The 21,218-nt window shown below is 30.5% G+C and overlaps 1 protein-coding gene across 2 annotated transcripts; it reads right to left on the bottom strand.

Annotated features, from left to right (window-relative positions):
- Positions 1 to 3,423: 3,423 nt before the first annotated feature.
- Positions 3,424 to 8,576, bottom strand: LOC127242408 (uncharacterized). 2 transcript variants are annotated; one of them, XM_051261947.1, is made up of 8 exons: positions 8,417 to 8,576; positions 7,124 to 7,232; positions 5,224 to 6,217; positions 4,600 to 4,657; positions 4,426 to 4,538; positions 4,233 to 4,323; positions 3,795 to 3,842; positions 3,424 to 3,688 (listed from the first exon to the last, which is right to left on the bottom strand). In XM_051261947.1, exons 3-8 carry the CDS (start codon positions 6,186 to 6,188, stop codon positions 3,632 to 3,634), a joined length of 1,332 nt encoding a protein of 443 aa, XP_051117904.1. In that variant the 5' UTR covers positions 6,189 to 6,217; positions 7,124 to 7,232; positions 8,417 to 8,576; the 3' UTR covers positions 3,424 to 3,631. The 2 variants fall into 2 exon arrangements, with proteins under 2 accessions (XP_051117904.1, XP_051117905.1); XM_051261948.1 differs by having other exon boundaries at positions 5,224 to 6,206.
- Between the last annotated feature and the right edge of the window lie 12,642 nt (positions 8,577 to 21,218).

Raw genomic sequence — 21,218 nt, 5'->3', positions numbered from 1 at the left:
ATCACATTTTGAGCATCTATTCTAAATGTTTTTCTTAACAATCTTAAGGATATTATTATCATCCTCTTTCTGATGAAAAATTTCTTATATTGATCTCACATTTCTCAACGATTTTTTAGGATGTTTGTTTGGGGGTTTGGATTTTGATTTGAATATTAAAAAAAATAAATTATCAATTTAGTCTCAATGTAAACAATTTCAATCCCACAATTAAAAAACTAATGGAAATTGATGACGTAAATGTAACAACGTTAACGTGATAGCTGACCTGGACGAAAAAACGATCGTGTAAAATCATACACGACCGTCTTACTACAATCAACACAAAACCAGTCAAAGTACATGGCCGTGTAATGTCTAAAACCATGTATCATGATGGTGTTAAAACATGGGTACACGGTTGTACACGGTTGTACACAACTGTACACAATCGTGTATATATCTGGATTCATCCATAGACGAGTTTTTCAAAAAGCATAGTTGTGTTAAAATAAACATGGTCATGTATCTTTTTTAATAAGCCAAAATTTATAGTTAAATTTAAGGATGATAAAAAAAATATCCGTATCCAAAATCGAATCGGAAAGGAAATGATTTTTCCAGAAATTTTGGATAGTCTGGATATCTGATTTTTATTTTAAAATTAATTATATTATTTTAAAATCAAAATTTTGAATATATATATTAAATAATATAATTTTTTAAAAAATAAAAATCGGATATCCGAACTATCCAAAAATTTTAAAAAATCATTTCATATCCAATCCGATTTCGAATACCGATATTTTTGAGCACTTCTATTTAACTATGAATTTTGATTTATAAAGAAAAATACACGACCATGCTTTTTGAAAGACGGGTCTCTTGATGAATCAAGAGATGTATACGGCCATGTACAGCTATACACGACCGTATTTAAATAGATCAAGATACATGACCTTAAGGTAGTACACGACCGTGTTTAAACACATCAAGATACATGACTTTAAGGCAGTAGACAGCCGTGTACTTTAATTGGGTTTGTGATGACTATAGTAACACGACCGTGTACTTTGATTGGATTTGTGTTGATTGTATAACATGGCCGTATTTCGTCCAAACCAGCTGTCATGTTAACACCGTTATATTTACATCAATAATTTTCATAAATTCTTCAATAGTGGAACTGAAATTGATTAAAATTGTTTATATTGAAACTAAAAATGATGAATTTTCTATATTATGATTAAAATTGATCAACTTTTTATTGTATTAAGACCAAAATTAATTTTTTCTCTGACAATTGATTGTTTGTAATCGCTACTCATAACAAATAATTCATCTTCAACTTCTTTTGGAAGTTAGCCAACCCAACATACAATGCAAGTTTCACCAATTTCAACTTGTACGAAGAATTAAAAACAATAGAAATATTATTTTATTTATCTTATTTGGATCCTTTCAATATTTGTCAATTTTTCTTTTATATTATTTTCTATTTTATTTAGTTCATCATCATTACTTTTTATAGAAGTCTTCAATAAAACTTGTATTTTGTATATCTCATAAAAAATAAACAAAAAAAAAGAAAAAAAAAATAGAGTTAACATATGAAGGAAGATCCATAAATCTTAAAAAAATTCTCATAGAAATTCTTCGGAAATTTTATTGTTCTTTTTGTCTTCATCCAATCATTCTTACCAAATACTTCGTCATTAGTTTCAAGATCAATTCTATACATTGGATTTAAGGACATCAAACTTAGATAAAATTTTCTCAAATGCAGTTGCTGCCTCTAGCATCAAGTATGTTAAATTCCATTTGGTACGAACATCTAAACCCAACAAATTCTTACTTTATAATTTTCTTAATTCACATCATTCTTTAAATTTGTTCAATCTAGATTCCAAAGTTCTAACAAATTGAACAACATTTTTTATTTTCTTCATATGAGTTCCAATTTTTTTCGAATTATCTTGTACAACCAAATTGAATATAGAAATAATCCATCTCATATGCATATAATTACATTTATAATTTTTTTTTCCCATTGATTGATTGATTTTAAAATAAAAAAAAAAAAAAAAGTAGCACAAAATTATTTCAAGAACCATAATTAACCGTTAATTAATACTTATACAATCACTTTTCAATTTTCCAAGCAATATATCTACTCCTATAATTAAAAATTAAATAAAAATTGATGATTGTTACTTCAAGTGCACAAATACTTTCAAATGTATTTTTAAATATTTCGATGCAATTCTACTTTTAAATATATATATATATATATTTGTGAAAAGATACGGTAGCAATATATAAATTACATCACAAGTTATGTGAAGATAAATAAATAAAGCAATTTCATTAGAACTTGCTGTTGATTTCCCTTACATTACATTACAACTTGCTGTTGATTTATTGTTGCGATTGAAAAGTTATATGGACACCACCATTATTGAGCAATTGATAAGCTCTATTGAATGTATAAATTATGAGAGGCAAATCTGGTCATAACTCATAGGTGGGGAGACAAACTCCAACTAATATTTGTATTAGTTTAAATATAACTGTTACATATGAATTGTATATATATAATTTTAAATTTGAGCGGTGGGTTGATCAAACTCAATTATATATAAAAATTTACTGTATAAAACTTGTACTCCATTTTTGGCGCGGAAGAGCTAGCATACGTTATAAAGTAAACAACATATATATTTATAAATATAACATATTGTATATTGTTTTATAAAATAATATATATTTTTATTGTAAATATGATATGATATGTATTATAAATGTTAATTTACTTTTATAACATATACTAATCCAATCAAATCAATACTATGCTTATTTGACCGGATCGGTATGTGATTCATTCCCATCCTCCTATATAAGACTTCATTTATATATGTTTTTAAATTACTTTTTAACATTATTCATCAATAATACTTTTTTAAATGTTATAATGACTTATTATTTTTCTTATCATAATTTATTTTTTCAAGATTTCAAAACTCTTTCAAAATAGCATAAATAATTGAACCTAATTTAACCTAGATGAATCAAATTGAATAACTAAAGATTAAATGAAACTTTCAATTTCAACCAAATTTGATCGAAAATGAATAGATGGTTTAATTAAATTTGAACTATTATAATCCATAATCTACATCATTGGCAAGTGTGTATTTGTATTTTCAATTTGTAATTAAACTAAAGAACATATATATTTTCTATAAAATGAGAAATTTAAGGTAATAGTAATAATAATCCCCACACACACATCTACAGTTGTTTCCTTACAAAAGTATCATCTCGACACTATTTTAAATTTTATGATATTATTACATTCAGAATAGCAAATTCATCATCCTACCTTTTAATTAATATATTTTTAAATTCTTTAAATAAAAAAAAGGCTAAGTACAGATATAGCAGTAAATCAAAATGAAAACTTCAAATGGTGCTGCATTTACAGCTAACTCGAAAATGGCAATGGCTTTGCAGGTACACAAAATACCAAAAACACCATCACATAACAAGAAAAGAAAGAACAAATCTCTATTCTGCACCTCAAATCCTTGCAATTCTATGTTTTCTTCCTATGGCTATGGCTGGCTGCCAACAACCACAGCGATCTGAATTGTCAGCCCTTGAATGATCCAGCTATTTTACGGCTCTTGGCAGTCAACCGGGGCCTCAACTGCAGCAGCACATCCACACAATAAAAAAAGAGCTGTCACAACTAACTGCTACCGATGGCAAAGAAAGTCGGATGTCGAGAGTGTGTCTGCAATAATAAAACTTACCATCTCGATGTACTTGAGTTGCCTCATGACTTCTTCTGTCTTGACCTCCTGAGTCATGCTTATACCGTTAGCATATCAATATGTTGCTTTAATGTAGGGAAAATTTAAGATTAGTCACCACGAGTAGAATTCGTTTCTTCGAATGTTCTTTAAATGAACTTGCTACATAGAATTTCTACATGCTAACAAATAGAAAAAGGCTATAATTCAAGAAAATAGTTATGAGTTTGGTATAAAAATCAAAACACAAAATACAAAACCAAACTCCCAAGTAAATAATCCAGTGCCGATGTTTTAACACAAAAGAAGAAAATGCTGTATTTAAATTTAATTGCATAACTTGCAAGGAACTCTACTTAGTCAGGATATCTTGTACAGATATAGGAATTTCAAGCACTAACTGTATCAACATAAGGATGAATTATGCAATAAATTTACCTGTGGGACGGCACAATCTGCACGTGTTGGATCCCAAAGAATGCATCGATAGCATTCCCAATCATCGGTTTGAACCTCAAAAAGAGGCACCCTTACAGGTTGAAAAATTAGTAAATATAACTTCAGAGGACAAGAAAAAAAATCGAATGCTGCACCCGAACTGCAACATTTCAACTATAACCTAACCTTTTACCTGCGCCATTTTCCGCATACAGTTCCATCAATGTCTTCACTGATGCCGTCAATGATTGCTCGGCACTGGACCCAATTACCAATCGAACTCAGCTTCAAAGGCTTGATGGGATCCTGTTCCCGGAAAAAGCCACAATGGTTATACGGACAATTGTATCTAATGAAAAGTTTGTACCTTCTGGTCACCGTCATTATGATTCATTTCTGAAGGATCACCACAAAGATCACATTCCCTGTGACCAGCAAGGGAAAGCATAGTAACGATCAATAAAAGCATTCGATCCAGAAAAGTAATGCTTTCAGAGAAATTATTACGGTCGCAAAAATCAGTCCTAACCATGGTAAGGATCGACTAAGACTAGCCTTAACTCTAATCTTCACTATCAGGGACAAGATTAGGATAACGTTAATGAAATTTATTAGAATGAATACGACTAAGGTTGTAAGAGAACTATTGAAGACCTCGACAATTAATTCCTTTCTTATGACTTAACATTCCCTATCTCCCACAATTTGAATTAATCTACCAGCTGAGAACTACTTTGATCTAATATTTGGATGAACTACGGCAAAGAGTACTCAAATATTATCTGGTAAAGAGAACTTAAACCTTCAATACATAACCTGTTAACGAAAGACAATCAATCAAGAAAACTACGCCATCACCAAGTAGATTAACTAAATTGGGAGCAGTTAAGCTTCTGAATTCTACAGTCACTGGCACAAAATGGAGAAACAACACAATTAACTATTTCATAAAAGCATTTGAAATTGGAGAAAGAAAGAGGATTAGACGTACTCAATGATGGGGCTGCGCCAGTCGGGAACATTGGCCTGAAACTCATCACCAATCCGGACATTCGACATATAAGGCTCAGTATCTCTAAGCAGGAACTCCAAGGATCCAAATTCCCCGCCCGAACCGCCACTGGACTTATCGGTTAATACTTTATGCTTCTTTTTCAAGCATGATCGGCAGAGCCATTCCCCCTTAGGTAATATCATCATATTCGGATTATAACAAGAGACATGAACTGCATCCTCACAACTATCGCATATCAGCATCTTTGACGTACTTTCCATGCCCTCACAGACTTTGCACCGCATTGAGCAATAGCAGCTGTCACCATTGGCTCGAGTACCTTCACCAGAATCTCGGTGCTGCGGCCTGTTCAAACCTTTGCCTAGGCATCCGTGATTTCTGAGAATCGAGATGAATGCACCTCTTTCTTCAATAGCAATTGATGGTCCAGAAGCAAAGCTATCACCACCATTGACGGTAACGGGTTTCAAGGAAGTAGAATCAAATTCAAAACTTGATTTCGAGGACGAGCAACCATTGTCAGCACTGTAGGTGTTCGAAATCCGGCGTCGACCTTTTGTCAAGACATGCTTAGAGTCAGATTCTTTGTGGTTAAGATGTCCATTGGAGGATGGCATAGCCATATCATTGCATTTAACAGGAGCATCAGAAGCAGAAACAAGAAGCTCTCCGGTAGCCGCAGAAGGGGCTTCAGAACTGACAGCCGAGCGACAACCACTACTAGGCTTTGAGCTATTGGATGGCTGAGCAGCAAAAATGGATCGTTTTTCTGTCTTATACAGGCACCTGAAATTCGATGTGATGTTCTTGGCTATTGGAGCAGATGTGGACAGCTTCGAACTTCTTTTTCTGGAGCTTATATTGTCATCTTTTCTTATTGCCTTCAGACATGGTTCTTCTCCACAGCCATCCAAATTGTGTTGACCACTTATCGAACACATCTTCACAATTCTTTCTACCTAAAACGAATCTACAAAAAACCCTTAGTTCCACAAAAACGACTGTAAGAAACAGCAGCTTGTACATAATATGGAGGTCAAAATGAGCCATTGAAACTATTTTAGAGAAGCGTAACATATCATACCCTGACTCAACCAAAAACAGAGACTTGAGACCCACCCACCCACAGCTTGAAATTAATAAACAGCCCTTAGGACTTAGGTTAACTTGTAGGTATACAAAACGGTGTCACCAATGAGCGAAAGACAGAAAACTGAATTTGTTCCTCCGTCCAAAATCACAATCACGGCTTGAGATTCTAAGTACTCAGCTAACTAAGAAGTTTGTTCTTTCAATGAATAAGGGCCCGTTTAGGACATGTGGGAGTTTTGTTAGCTAACGAAAACCCATCTTGTGAACTACACACCTTCAACTTTAAGCGACTCGAACAAAAAAATCCTATACCTACAAGAAGCAAATAAACAGCCCACATATCTACTTTCTTATTAGAGTTTTTTGTTGCAGAATTCCAATCCTCCGACTCCATTTCAATTTCCACCATAAGCCCCCTATCTCTACTTCATTTTAAAATTCACACACAATATTAAGGTAAGGAGAAAACAGGTAAAAAATGTAATACATAAAAAATACTCTGCACTCATGTGAATCTATCGAAAGCCCTAACATTAAAAATCATACATATCAGATACAATAGCTCCTGAGAAGAAATGAAAGCTAGGAATGCAATTCCGAGATTGCTTGAGTAGGTTGTGTACTATAAATAACAAAGCATATGCATGTATTTTGATAGCATGTTTTTCTTACCTATGGCTTAATAGTCAACTAAGATCCTAGTTCAGAAAATAAATGCACACCAGCCGACACTGCTGATATTTCCAGTATTTAAGAAAACAATTCCAAAGAGCTAACAAGATACCTTCTGTGTGATATTCACATAAACCCAACACAGGATCGTGAGAAGTAATGCTACAATCTGCTTTCGTCAATTTTGATGCTTGTCATGTTCTTGACGTCACTAACTTTTACTGCACACATAAAAGCAAATAGATGTAAGAAATAGCTAAATATGTTGATAATACAATCTGGAAAACTGTTCCAGATAAAAATCATGTGAGACCACCCATGTCTAACTGGGTAACATTATACAATCATAGAGGCTTCATTCGCCAAGGAGTATTCGATTCCAAAATGAAGAAACGTGATATTGACGCAACAAAACCATATCAGCACGATTTCCCCAGAAAACACAACATCGAGAAAAACATACAAAGTTAGTCCCCCACACAAGAAATCGAACAAAAGAAAGCATGATCTATTTCAACACCCATCAAGCAAATCAAACACATCCACCTTCATGATTTCAAAGTGGAAAACAGGAAATGATAAAACCCTATCAACACGATATTCTTAACAACCACACCATCGAGAAAGAATGCTACAAGAGTCATCCTCCACACAAGAAATTGAACAAAAGAAAGCATAAACATCAATTTCAACACCCATCAAGTCAACCAAACACACATCCACTTTCATGAATTCAAAGTGAAAAATACAGTGAAACCATAACAACTCGATTTTCTTAGCAACCACATCATCAAGAAAGAATGCCTATGGAAGTTGTTCCTCCACACAAGATACCAAACAAAAGAAATCATACACATCAATTTCAATGCCCACCAAGTGAATAAAAAATATCCATCTTCATAAAAATCAAGATCCCCTTTCCAAAGGACATCTATACTTCCAATTTCCATCCCTAATGTCACTCCAATTTATATCATATCTATTTCACCCATTTGGTTTAAAAAAATACTCACCATACAATCAATATATGCCCATTCTTCTGTACTAATTACACCTCTTTTAGCACAAAATCCTGTTAGAGTTTAATCAACACATAAACCCTAAAAACTGTTTCAAGGGTTTCCTGCAAATCCATTCCCAATACTTCCAAGCGAATTGGCAAGTTCTCACTTAAAAGGAGACGACAGCAAAGCCCAATTGACACATAAAAAATCCCCAAACGATAATATACCCAATTATCCACAGATATGAGCAGCAAAACTTATCTAAAATTCCAATCACCACAAAGAACATCAAATACACGAAGAACAATGGTCGAAACTATTTGTCAGACGAATTCAAGAAAGCCATAAATGAAATTCAAGAAATAAACCAAGAAAATGAGTAGTTCTGATTCTTTTCATACCTTTACTCTGCCATTGCAAGAGTTGCAAGCCGTTATTGCAGGCGTTGGAACGTTGAGGTTGTGGAGGGGGGAGGGGGCTTGGGGCTCCTTAGTTTTTCACTTTGCCAACTATTTGTTAATTTTGTGTACAGAAGCAAACAGCAAATGAGAAATGCTCAAAGAATTCTTCTCTCTTTAAAGGGCGTTATAAATAAAAAATAAAAAAAAAAAAAAAAGAAAGAAAGAAGAAAAAGGGCTTTATACAGGACTTTATACATTTCCTAGCTAATATTATTAAAATATATATACACATATTTACCAAAATATATAATATAATTAGTAGATAATTAAAAATATATTAGTGAATATAATCTATAATAAATAATTATAAATTAAAATTAAAAAAAATTAAAGAGTTTAAAATGAGATTAAAATATATAATTATTTTTTTTAAAAAAAATGACATAGTATGTGGGGACCTAAAAAAAAAGGCAACGTGGACATGATATATGGATCGGAGGAAGTATATTTTATGTATTTATAAAAAAATAAAATTGCAATCTATTATTTCTTTTCATCACAAATATAATAAAAAATACAAAATAAAAACATTTATTTTTTTTTAAATTAAAAATTTTATTATTTCTTTCCCCATGTTAAGTGGTAACAAGAAAATAGAACAAAGAAAAAAACAAAGTGAAGCCTAAATTTAGGCGTCAATGGATATTTATCATTTTTCAAATAACTTTCCCGTATATATAAAAGTATGTATAATACTTCTAACATTAATAGTGGATTAGATTTTCACTATTCATTCTTTTTATTTTTTCTCTAAAAATATCGAATCAAATACCTATTTTTTATTTTTTATATTATACTAAAAATCAATTTTACATTCAAAATATCACATCAACACCTATTTATATCACATCATACAACTATTCAAATTCAAAATTTTTACTATTTATATCTCAACTCAAAATCCAATCCCCCAAACAAACACGCCCTAAATGAAAATGTAAGACCCAAAATTTACTTGTTTAGTGCAACTAATACACATGCATAGAACACTTATTTATTTCATATCAAACAATTATTTCAATTTAAATATATATTATATATAAAAAAGACCCCAAAATACCATAACATTACCAAACAAATACATATTTTGAAATAAAAATTGAATCCAAAATATTTCAAACATATCTAAACTCACCCAACCTTACATATGCCATGCCATACCAAATATAACTACAAAATATTGACAATATGCACATTTACAATTGCTATAAAAAAGAAAAAAAATAAATAAAAAAATCTAGTCTAAGGGAAAACTTACTTAATAAACTAAATCTAATGGTTCGAACAAATTTTTACATTTGGCTAGAGAAGAAACAAAGAAAGTTTACCAAGTTTATTCCCTAGCAGCTATTAACTTTGCTCTCTACTCTAGAAGATGTAACAAATAATTTAAATGGAAACATGTTATATGATGCACAGATACATATACGGCAGAAAAAATGGAGATTTTTTCCGAGTTACTATCCAATCTTTTGCAATAAAAAAGAATCTAAAAGAATTATTACTATGTATTTCAACATTAGATCATGTAGAGGCACATGCCGATTTTGAATATTTGAAATCAAATCTCAACGGTAGAAAATTTGGATTCATATTTATTAGAAAGTTTAAGAGATTATAAAACACAAAACTCTAGTAGGTCTTTTTCCATCGTAGCCTCAACCACATATTAATTTTTTGACCAAGATTTTGCTCACCGTTGGGGTTGTCTTGCTCATAGAAGATTGACTACTTTGGATTCAATTAATTTGCCAGTGCACTTGAATTTCTTCCTTTGTAAAGCTCCACTGCTGTAAATGTAAAAGAGAATTCAATTTGCAACCTATATGAAAGAGAGCAATTTATAACAAATATTGTATTGTAAAGCATATCATGAAGCTTCTAGTGAGGATGACTAAAATACAGAGCAACATTACCACTACTGGAATAAAAGTTAGTATCTAGTGAATATCGAAATGTTTATATGCACATCAAATTATGTCTAATAATTAAATTTGTTAATTTCAAAGAAAAAGATATGATTAGATGATTAAAGCATATTATTATAATCAAACAAATGAAAAAACACGTGAAAAATAAACATTTATGAGGTAAAGATTATGTCAATAAGGGTGGCATTTTATATTTGCAATAACAAAAAAAAAAAAAAAAAATTATGCTTTATGGATTTATGATTGATAGGCAGAAGTTACTTTTCCAGAAAGATTGGTGTTAGATGAACGAACCTTCTTGCGGATTGCTTTCTCTTTCCATGGATGTACTAAACACTGATACAATGACGGGTTCTCTGCCCCTACCGGGATGGAGAGATATAATAAAAATAAAATAAAATTATTGGGTAAAAAATAAATTTTACACTATTACATATTTTGTTTGGATAAATTTTAATTAAAGACCATTGGTAATTAGTTACAATTTTTTTTTTCTTGAATATAAAATATGTAGGTAGCATGCTTTACAATATTTAGTTTATTTTAGGTTAAATCACCAACCAATCAAAGGTTGAAGTAAGATCAACCACTATTAACCGGCCTGGTTTAAGTAAACGAATTCCTCTCACATATGGCATCAAGATTTTCGACTGATCAGCCAACGATGAGTTAATTTTCACCCTCAATGGCAGTAACATTTGGTTTAGTTATAACAAGTAGAAACTGGCTTTGGTCTTTCTGATTTTTTAGTAAGACAATTTAGGCAAACGTTTCCTAATATACGCCATGTATATTTCGATAATGCAATATAGAAAAATGAAGTATGAAACAATAGAGAATGTAAAAATATGAAAACACAGCACAAACTCAACATCTTTATCACCCGTGTGGTTCTCTTTGATTGTAAGTATAGGAAAAGTTGAACTAATATTACTTAGAAGAAAGTAAATATATATTTATATATCATGGTGTAAAAGTCCATAGCAAGCTTGAGTGCCATTTTTTTTCATTTATTGAGAATATATAAAACAAATTTATGAATTATGATTAGTTTGTATCCTCATAAATTATGTTTAAAGTTCATACACATCAAAATACTTAATGAGCCACAGAGTCTGCACATCAACATCTCAAGGAAAAAAAGTCTTCTTTTTTTTTTTTTCATTTTTTATTTCCTCTTCCTTGTTACTCATAAAGAAAAATAAGAAAAGACATCAACTCAATCAAACCTTCCAAGCTTCTTAGAGCTATTTATGTCCAATGATAATATTGATCAATAACCTCCAAACTTATCATTTGCACAACCATAATATACTTTTATTCATAAGAGATAATCAATAAACAAAATAAGTTAATATATAAACTAAAATTTTGAAAAAATATTAGCATAAATTTCTATACCATACGAATGATTTATAAAGCTACTTGGTTCACACGTCACATAAAGGGTGAATTTTGAGAATTTAAGTCCTACAATTTCCTTAATAACTTAATTTTCTTGCCATTGTTCAAGGAGCATGTCAATTTCTTTCATGTCGGCATCTTGAGTAGCTGTATAGAATACATACTTAAAATAAATAGAAGAGAAAAGTGCACAATACTCATGCGAATCAATCTTAAATATTTTTTATAAGATAATCAAAATTTGGTTTTAAATCAGTAGATTGGCCAATTAGAAATAGAAAGTGAAGAAATGTCAAATAGGATAATACTATGTGTAACAATTAAACATTTCCAATGGGAAGTCATGTCATCTGGCTTTAATATTTCACGACTTCAATATTCAATTAAGAAAACATAACAATTCTGAGAATTGTGAACTATGTTTGAGATTAAGATTTTTTTCGAGAGGTAGCAAAGGATGTGAAAATTTTAAATATCATGTTAAAATTTAAAATTGAATACTTATGTTAGGTGAAAAGACCAAGATGAGGCAATGTCACACCTCAAGAAGACTTCAAGAAAAAATGCATACATTGTACATCACGTGTGAAAGAAATCAATAGATAGAAACATATTGGCAAGTCATCTTATTGGAATAAAAGAATAGGAACGGGATGATTTGAGGATAAACTAGTGAAAAGTTTGTAGAAAAAAATTAGAGTAATGTTGTCGATGTATATATTCTATTCTCAATAATTCATGAAGTTACATAACACAAATAATGAATATACGCAATCTAAATGGCCCTAAACTAATTATAAGTAAGAGGTCTAATTTAGTACTTATAATTAGACTGGAAGTAATCTTGTGTATTGGAAGAGAAAAATAACAACATGATAGTGATTGATCTAGTATTCTAGTGTTGACGAAGCAATTTATCTAGCAATAGCACCAACCACTTGTAAGCTTACTTGGTTACAATAGATATGTCAATAGCTAAAGGTGTTTTAGTTATCTCAAACGAAATTACTTTGTGATAATTAAGTTGCACTTCATTTGTCTTTGATACAATGTTCCACTAGCGAAAGAGCATCTATTCCTATTTAGAAAGATAGATAAATAAATAATTACATATCCCATAGGCACACTTCATGTCATAAAATATAATATAGCAAGAAGCTGACGGATAGCTGACAAATTCAAATCCAAGAAAAAAGAAAAAGAAATAGAAAGTATAGGAAATGAATGAAACATTAACAACTTGGAGGAGATAACCAAATAAAAGGCCGAGCATACATTTCTAGTGTCATTAGTTCTATTTCTTTATGAGGAAATGAAATTCCAATCCTTGGCAATTACACAAGTAGTCAAATACATTGAACAAAAGAAGATAAAAACATCATAATCACAATTTCTATTTTCAGAAATATAATTTTGTTTAGAATTTTAACATAAACTTTAGATGAATTACTTCAAACAATCCCTCAAACACATAACCGTCGTTTGATCCGCAACTTCAACATAATTTTAACAGTTGAATATAATTTATACCATTGTTATTCCAATAATCGAGTAACATATCAAGGAAATAATCTGGTAGATAGAGAAGAAACACAATGGACGCATGAAAAGCTAAAATCCGAAAGGTTTACTTACTCAAAGACATCTTCATAAACATTACAAAAACCCAATTCATTAACTTAAACAGATCATAAGGGAAATTCAGTTTGTACCATGAATTAATTCATGCCAAACTTGACTCTCTTCCACGCAAACAATTAACTACAGTAAACCAATTTTCCTTCTGATGAATAGAAGCTCCTAGGAGCCGTTTGCATGATTAGTCACTTCCAAACCCATGGAATTCCTCAGTTTGTGTGGACAAAAAGTACGAGTTAAGAAAAGATTTTATCACCAGCATTGAGGCTGACCCGGAACCGGACAGGTTTTCCTACACGAACCCTCACATCCACCCAGATTCTTTTATTCTAAATTAGGTTAAATTTTCTTTCTCACTCCCAAATCATTATGCCATTTTATTTGGCACCAATAGTAAAAAGAGACAATTTGAAATAAATACCCATTTCTGTTTTCAACTTTACATTCCGTCTTTACACATATTTGGCCAACACTGCACTTTTTTTTTTTAAAAAAAACAAATTGACATTAACTACCCATATTTATCTATTTTTTTATATTACTCCCATCTTCTCTAAAAATCCATTTTTATCATTTTTGTTCTCTCTATTCATTAGTTTTTTTTCGCGTGAAGAACTAATTCTATATAGCGTTGCATGGAGGAATATGTGATCGGTGACGGATTTGTGATAGATTCTAAATCTAAATTTCAGTCTTTAAGTTTATTTCGCACTAGGGAGAAACGGGTAAGGTGAAGTTTTGATTTGAATAATCTTTTGATGTGATAATTTTGTTGGTTGATTATGATGGTGTTGTTAGGGCTTGCAATCGATTCCAGTAAGTATGTTATTATTGCTTTGGTGATTGTCGCTCCGTTCTAGATTATGATTGCAGTAGTTGCTAATTTAGTTTTATTACAACCTTCCGTTGTGACGGTATGTATATGAAAAAAAGCTTTATGGGTGGTTGTGATGGGGAAGACACTGGTAAATGGGAGTTTTGATTCTAAATATTATAATATTTAGGTTTATTTCGCACGAGGAAGACACTGGTAAGGGAAAATTTTGATTCCGAGTTCTCTTGATGTGATAATTTTGTTGATTGATTACGGTGGTATTGTTAGGGCTTGTAATCGATTTCGGTAAATATTTCACTATTATTTTGATAATTTTTCCTTTGTTTGAGATTATGATTATAATAATTGAGAACTGGATTTCATTATGATATTTCGTTAGGATGGTATGCATAGGAAAAAAGTTGTGGGAGAGAGAGGGCTGTTGTAATTTTCTGCTAGTACGCGTATACCTTTGTCAGGATACATTTTTCCGGTGTAGTATACCTATATTTATTAATCTTTTACTATTGTTGTCTGATATTATATACTATATTTGTTTGAAAAATACTATGGTTTTGTTGGTATATACTATGACTATTCATTTATGAACCTTGATATTTATTTCATGTTCTTGTATATTAGATAATGTTAAAATCATGTTGTTAAGCAGCGATGTCTGCCAAAAATGATAAAAATTGAAAATAATTTTTCTGCTGATTAAGGTCTGTACTTCACGTTGATGGTAGAAAATTGAAAAGAATTCTTTATATATATATATATATATAGACACTCGGGTCCATCTCCGTCGTATTTTCTAGAGCCCACAACACATATTGTCTTTGACACTTAGTGGACAATTTTTGCACACAGGTATATATAGAATATATGTGTCATTTATTATGTTATATCCAACAAGATAATTACATTTCATATAGATAATGTAGAGATATCCGATGCATAATAAAAAATGATGGATGTTTATTTTCAACAAAGCCGATTATGCCCTCTATTGAAGGATTTTGAGCAAGATATAACGTCTGTTGTGGAGGCCATTCCACTTGCCTTAAACTTCATTGCCCAATCACAGCCCTAGTGTTGAGCGAGTTTTCTATTCCAAAGGACTCGTTGGGGGATAATAAATAACAATATAGCTGAGTCGTGGAATAGTTAGGTGCACTCAACAAGGTTATTGTCTTTTGTCTAACCAGGCCGACCAAAGAAAAGACAGTTTGAATCATAGCATGTGAAATAGTCTAAACAATATGGTCATTGAGATAATTTAAAATACAATTGACAAAGTTGCAAAGAGGCTCTATTGTAGGTATTTTGGGTTTGTCGTCTCGCCGCTGGAGTTTTCTTTCATTTTTGAAAGATTGTACATTTAATATAAATATGTATATGAGACCACTATTGAATGATTTGGAAGTTATATTATATTCCCCTGTATATTTCCGGACGTACATAATTATTATGTCGGGGTACATATAATTCCAAACTAATTCTTCTAAAGTAGAAAATAAAGGTATATGAATTCATAACGGAAGTACGTTCCAAGTTATTATAGTTATATAAAATATGATCATATGTAATAGATATTAACAATGATAGTACATTGCATATGATATTTTCCTATTAAATTCTACGTAATACTTGAGATTTTTTGTCCAGTAAATACTCGTTATAATATAACATAACCCATTGTGTACTCTCATTGTTTATCTAAAATCACATTAACATGAATTGTATTTATTTATACGGGTATTTAATTTTTGCAATAGGGTTATTATTATGAAAATATGAGTATGTTGTGACGTTTAGAGAATATATTCATTAATACCAGAGGTATGCATATCCAAATAAAATGATATGCCTTTGTGTATGGAAGTATTTATATTTGTATATAGGTATAATTACTGTAAATATAAGTATTTAAGTATCTATCCAGAATTTTTCATTGATTGGTGTTGGATCAAATAGCAATGAGTTGATTACATCACACCCATTTTATTGGAAGTTAGCGCGCATCAGTGGATACTTCTAAAACGACCTAAGAGATCACGTATCCATGTATTGAAGTGTGTGAGAGTATCACTTAGTATAGATATATATAAAATATCATGTGGTGAACCGTAGAATATATATTTTAGAGTTAGTGCGTAAGAAGTGATGTATGATTTACTCTGTATTGTAATTGTCGGTGCAAGTATTTTTTAAAGCAGGAAAAATATCCCAACAAGAATAAAGGTATTAGAAGGTATAAGAAATAAATATTATGCATAAGACTGACATTTCCACAATGTACGAAATATATTAGTCATTTGTGTGTATATGTGAATCATAATCATTGATGTTTACATGGAACATGTCCATCAGCATTTTTCAAATAATTCGGTGAGTACACATCTTCTTAATATGCGTTAAATATGTATAAAGTTACTTATAAAACATATTCTTCAATACAAAATCATTCAATCAATTTAGAAGTGTGTAACTTAGTGAAATGAAGAAACAAATATCATCAAAATATCATCATTGCGGGTATGTGGCTTCCACTTAGAGGTTTGTTGAAACCCAATGATAAAATTTTCCAAATCGAAGTATATTATTTACTTATATGAGTACATATTTTCTTTCGGTATATCACCTCACGTGATCGGAGTGTAGAAATTATGAACAAGGGTATATATTAAAAATTTTGGATTACATATAAAGTATACAGACATATATATTACCAAAATAAAAGTATATATACGCAACCCCTTAATATATCATACGTTAGATTAAATTCTATAATGATCCATACAGTATCTGGAAAAATATAGCATTAACGGCTAAGTATCCAATTTAAGAACCACATGCTACAAATCAGGCTATTCTCCAATTCATCCATAACAAATCACATACAATCATATTAGACAGCCCCCCTAGGCCCCATGATAACATTTTTGCAGCAAATTTTGCCTTATAAGCCTTGACATCATCGATAGCATCGTCAATCTCACCATGGATAGCATAATCTAATAACATATCTTATGTATGCCAATCCATTGTTCCATACAGTAGCTCTGCAATTGACAATTTGTTAGAGTGATTCACATTTTCGAAAACTATACATATATAGAACACATGCTAACACATATGGTATATTGAAATTCGCAAGAAAAATGCATGTCGTATAGTCTCCTCTTTCAAAATCCATCATCTATCATAATATTAATTAGAGCATCTTACAACTCCCACTTTGAGGATCGGCAACAATGGTCTGTTTATCTCATATTTTACTATCATAAAGTAGCAGTTACACAATATGCTAATCAAAACACATATTATATACCTAATCATATAATCTTGTTTATAGAATAATTCCAACTAGAACGAAGGTATATGAAAAAAGGATAAATGTACTTTAGTAAGCAAAAGCAATGAATTCTACAGAATAATGCAAAAGTTACGTACAAATATTTTACTAACCTTGATTGTTTGTTTATTCTTCTTGCTATTGTCTTTCCCCTATATTCCTGCCCCCCCCCCCTCACGTTTTAATCAAAAATATAAATCGGAAGACACTTCTATAGATAAAAAGATTATTTACAATTTCAAACACATCAGAATAAACTCAAAATCGACCCAATGGTACGATACATTGCAAAGTAAAATGATTTGACACTAAGGCTCATACAAACCCAACCGATGGCAAATAAAATAGATTTGAGCACTCCAAAAACGTAAAAAATCAATTCTACAAAAAATATAAATTTTAACATCTTTTTTTGAACTCTGCTTTGGGGAGGAGGTCTTTTTCGACATTTGGAGTAGGTTCGGATCTCTCGGCGGTGAGGGGAGATTTTCGGCGACGGCGAAGCTTTCTTCAGGGAGGCTTGGCGGCGATTATTTCATCAGGTTCCTCCGCAGCGATAGGCAGAGTGGGAATGGAAGTGTTTGGAAGAAATAAACCTTTCAACAATGTGGGATGATAGATTTTATTTTATTTTTGTTTATATTTTTTTAACTAATTTAAGTATATAAATAAAGATTTCAGGCACATTTCTGTAACATTTTTTTTGTACAATGAGATAATTTTAAGATATGTAATTAAATAATGGAAGTTTATCTAAAAATAATGAGAGTACATAGAACATTTGGTATATTATATTGTAATTTCAGGGATACAATTGGTACTAGGGAGTCAAGTGTAAGTTAAAACAAAAAGTAAAGAGTATAGTGTTTTGTCATAATAAGGAGACATTGAACTTAAAAGTATTCTAGTTCAGAAAGATTTCAATTCGAGTGCCCTAGTAAAAAATAAAAGTATTTTAATATAAAAATTAAGTACGAAAAAAAAGAAGAAGAATATTTTGAAAAATGTACTAATTAATTAGTAAAAACAAATAGTGTCAGAAAAATAATATTCCCTCCGTCGTGTTCATTTGATCCGTTTTAAGAAAAATATATATAAATAAGAACTTTTGTTTTTTCACAATTCCCAAAATACATATTTTACAAAAAAAATTAATATATTACACATATTTATTATTTTTATATTATTTACACAATTTCCTATACTTTACATAAAAATCTTTTACAACAATTTTACTAAACAAATACATTATTACTTTTTACGTATAGAAAAAGTGATTTTTTTTATTAAAAAAGGAAAACAAGAATAAATTTATATGACGATAAAAAAAAATGAATAAATTTGAACAAAAAAAGAAAGTAAAACGATAAATAGATAAATTTCTTTATTATAAATTGTGTATAAATAAATTTAACAGATCATTATTAAATTTGAAAAAAAAAATTTAATTACTAAAATGTGCCTTATTAATATAGAAACTATATAGCTTTAAAAATATATATACATCCAATTTTTCTGGACTAATTCAAACCTCGATCACATGCCTGTAACTAAGTTGACAATAGAAAATGTATGATCGTGTATTATTAAAGCTATTAAAACAAAAGATGCTCTCTCCGTTATGAAATTATATGTTTATTTAATTGGATATGAGTTTTAATAAAAATAATAATAATTGTTTATTTTTTGTAGTAAAAAAAAATACAAAAATATAATTATATTTTGAACAAAATATTTTTTTATAATAATTTAAACAAAAATGGACATACATTTGAATAACTGAGAGAGTAACAAATTTGAGTAAGTTTAACCAACAATAGGGATATACTTAGGGTTTGTTTACCTAATATTTTTTTGTTGAAACAATTTCTCATAAATATTATTAAAAATATAATATTATTACAAGAAAATTGTGTTTTATTTATGGGAACTACTTACGAAATTAATTCCGTGAGTAACACCGATGAAATACAATTTTTTGAATAATTCCGGAGTAATTACGGACAAAATTACTAACGAAATTTAGTTCCGTACCTAATACTCATGAAATTACTCACAGAATAAATTTTCTTGAGTAATTTAGTAACGGAATTAATCACACAATCTAATTTCATGACTAATACCGATGAAATTACTCACGAAACTTAATTCTATGAGTAATTCTAAAACTAAAACAACAACGACCGGCGAGGATAATGGCAACGACATGGTATCTACACTACAAAAAAAATAATAAATTTACTACAAATTTTGTTTATACAAAATATTATTACTGTAAAAACTTGTTATTTAACTATAAAATCTAATTTTATATGTAAAATTAACTAATTATTAGGTCTAATAATTATGTAACTGGTTGTAATTTAATACTAACGAATTAAAAAAATTTAGAAAAATTTGTAGTTAAAACTTAAATTAATGATTTTAATATATATTTTTTTTATTAATCATCATTAATCACCTTTAAAATTCAAATTAGATTAATACGATAAATCCAATTAAAATAAAATAATAAATTATGAAAATCGAAGAGAAGATTAAGCAGCTACTTAACACGGCGGCATCCATCCCTCGACTCAACGTCTCAGTGTCTCAACTTACAAGTGGAGTGGTGGTCGGAGGCTCTGCACGAAGTTTCGCACCACGGAAAGGGCGTCCGCTTCAATGGCACCATCAAATCCACTACTATGTTCCCTCAGATCATCCTCACTGTCTTCTCCTTCGATTCTAACCTATGGTATCATGCTGCTTGAATCCTCCAAGTTATCGATGAAATGCTCCTTAGAAAAAAAATTCCCCAAACACGAATATAGTTCCTTAGAACATTGATTCTCAGAAATTAGGGCTTTTAACTCAAAGTTTATGAATTATGCACGATTTGGTAGGCCATATGGGAAGAGACGAAGACACTGTTCAATGTAAATGTAGGGCAAGCAATGGGGATGACATTTTCGGCACCGAATATAAACATATTACTTTATCTTTGTCTGGAGGTCCTAGAGGGAGTGGAACATCTAAGTGTTTATCTTTTGCTTGCTTCTCTTTTCTTCTCTTATTAAATTATATATTATTATGGATGTCGATTATCATTTCTTCATTGATGTATCTATCATATCCTTACTATTCTCACAACATTGTACTTCATGCAACTGCTCTATTTGTTAATACCATTTCATGTTAGAAATAATTAAGTTTCGACAAAATGATTTAAACATGAAATTTATATCACAAGTATTCATGCTTAAATCAAATAAGTTAGTGGAAGCAAATATGATAATTAAACAAACCTCAAACTATTACTAAAATAAAATATGTGCTTCAGATCTTTTTCTTCTAGAAACTAGTAGATTGGAACCCTAGGAAGACGTTGGGAAGGTATTGCCAAACCCTTGCTCTCAAGGGTATTGCCAGACCCTTGCTCTCAAGTAGCGATGGTGTATTCTGATTTCTGAGAGTAGATCTAGTAACCCCTATATGAGAATATTTATAATTAAAAAGAAAACCATCCATCACGGTTTTTCTGCCACTTCTCATGTAAATTCTCAACGCGATGGACTTAATCTGAAATAATTAGTATGAAATATATCTATATTAAAT

This window comes from Andrographis paniculata, unplaced genomic scaffold (assembly GCF_009805555.1).
Source record: "Andrographis paniculata isolate CXL003 unplaced genomic scaffold, ASM980555v1 Contig86END, whole genome shotgun sequence".
NCBI lineage: Eukaryota > Viridiplantae > Streptophyta > Magnoliopsida > Lamiales > Acanthaceae > Andrographis > Andrographis paniculata.
This window is presented reverse-complemented; position numbering and strand designations above follow the sequence as displayed.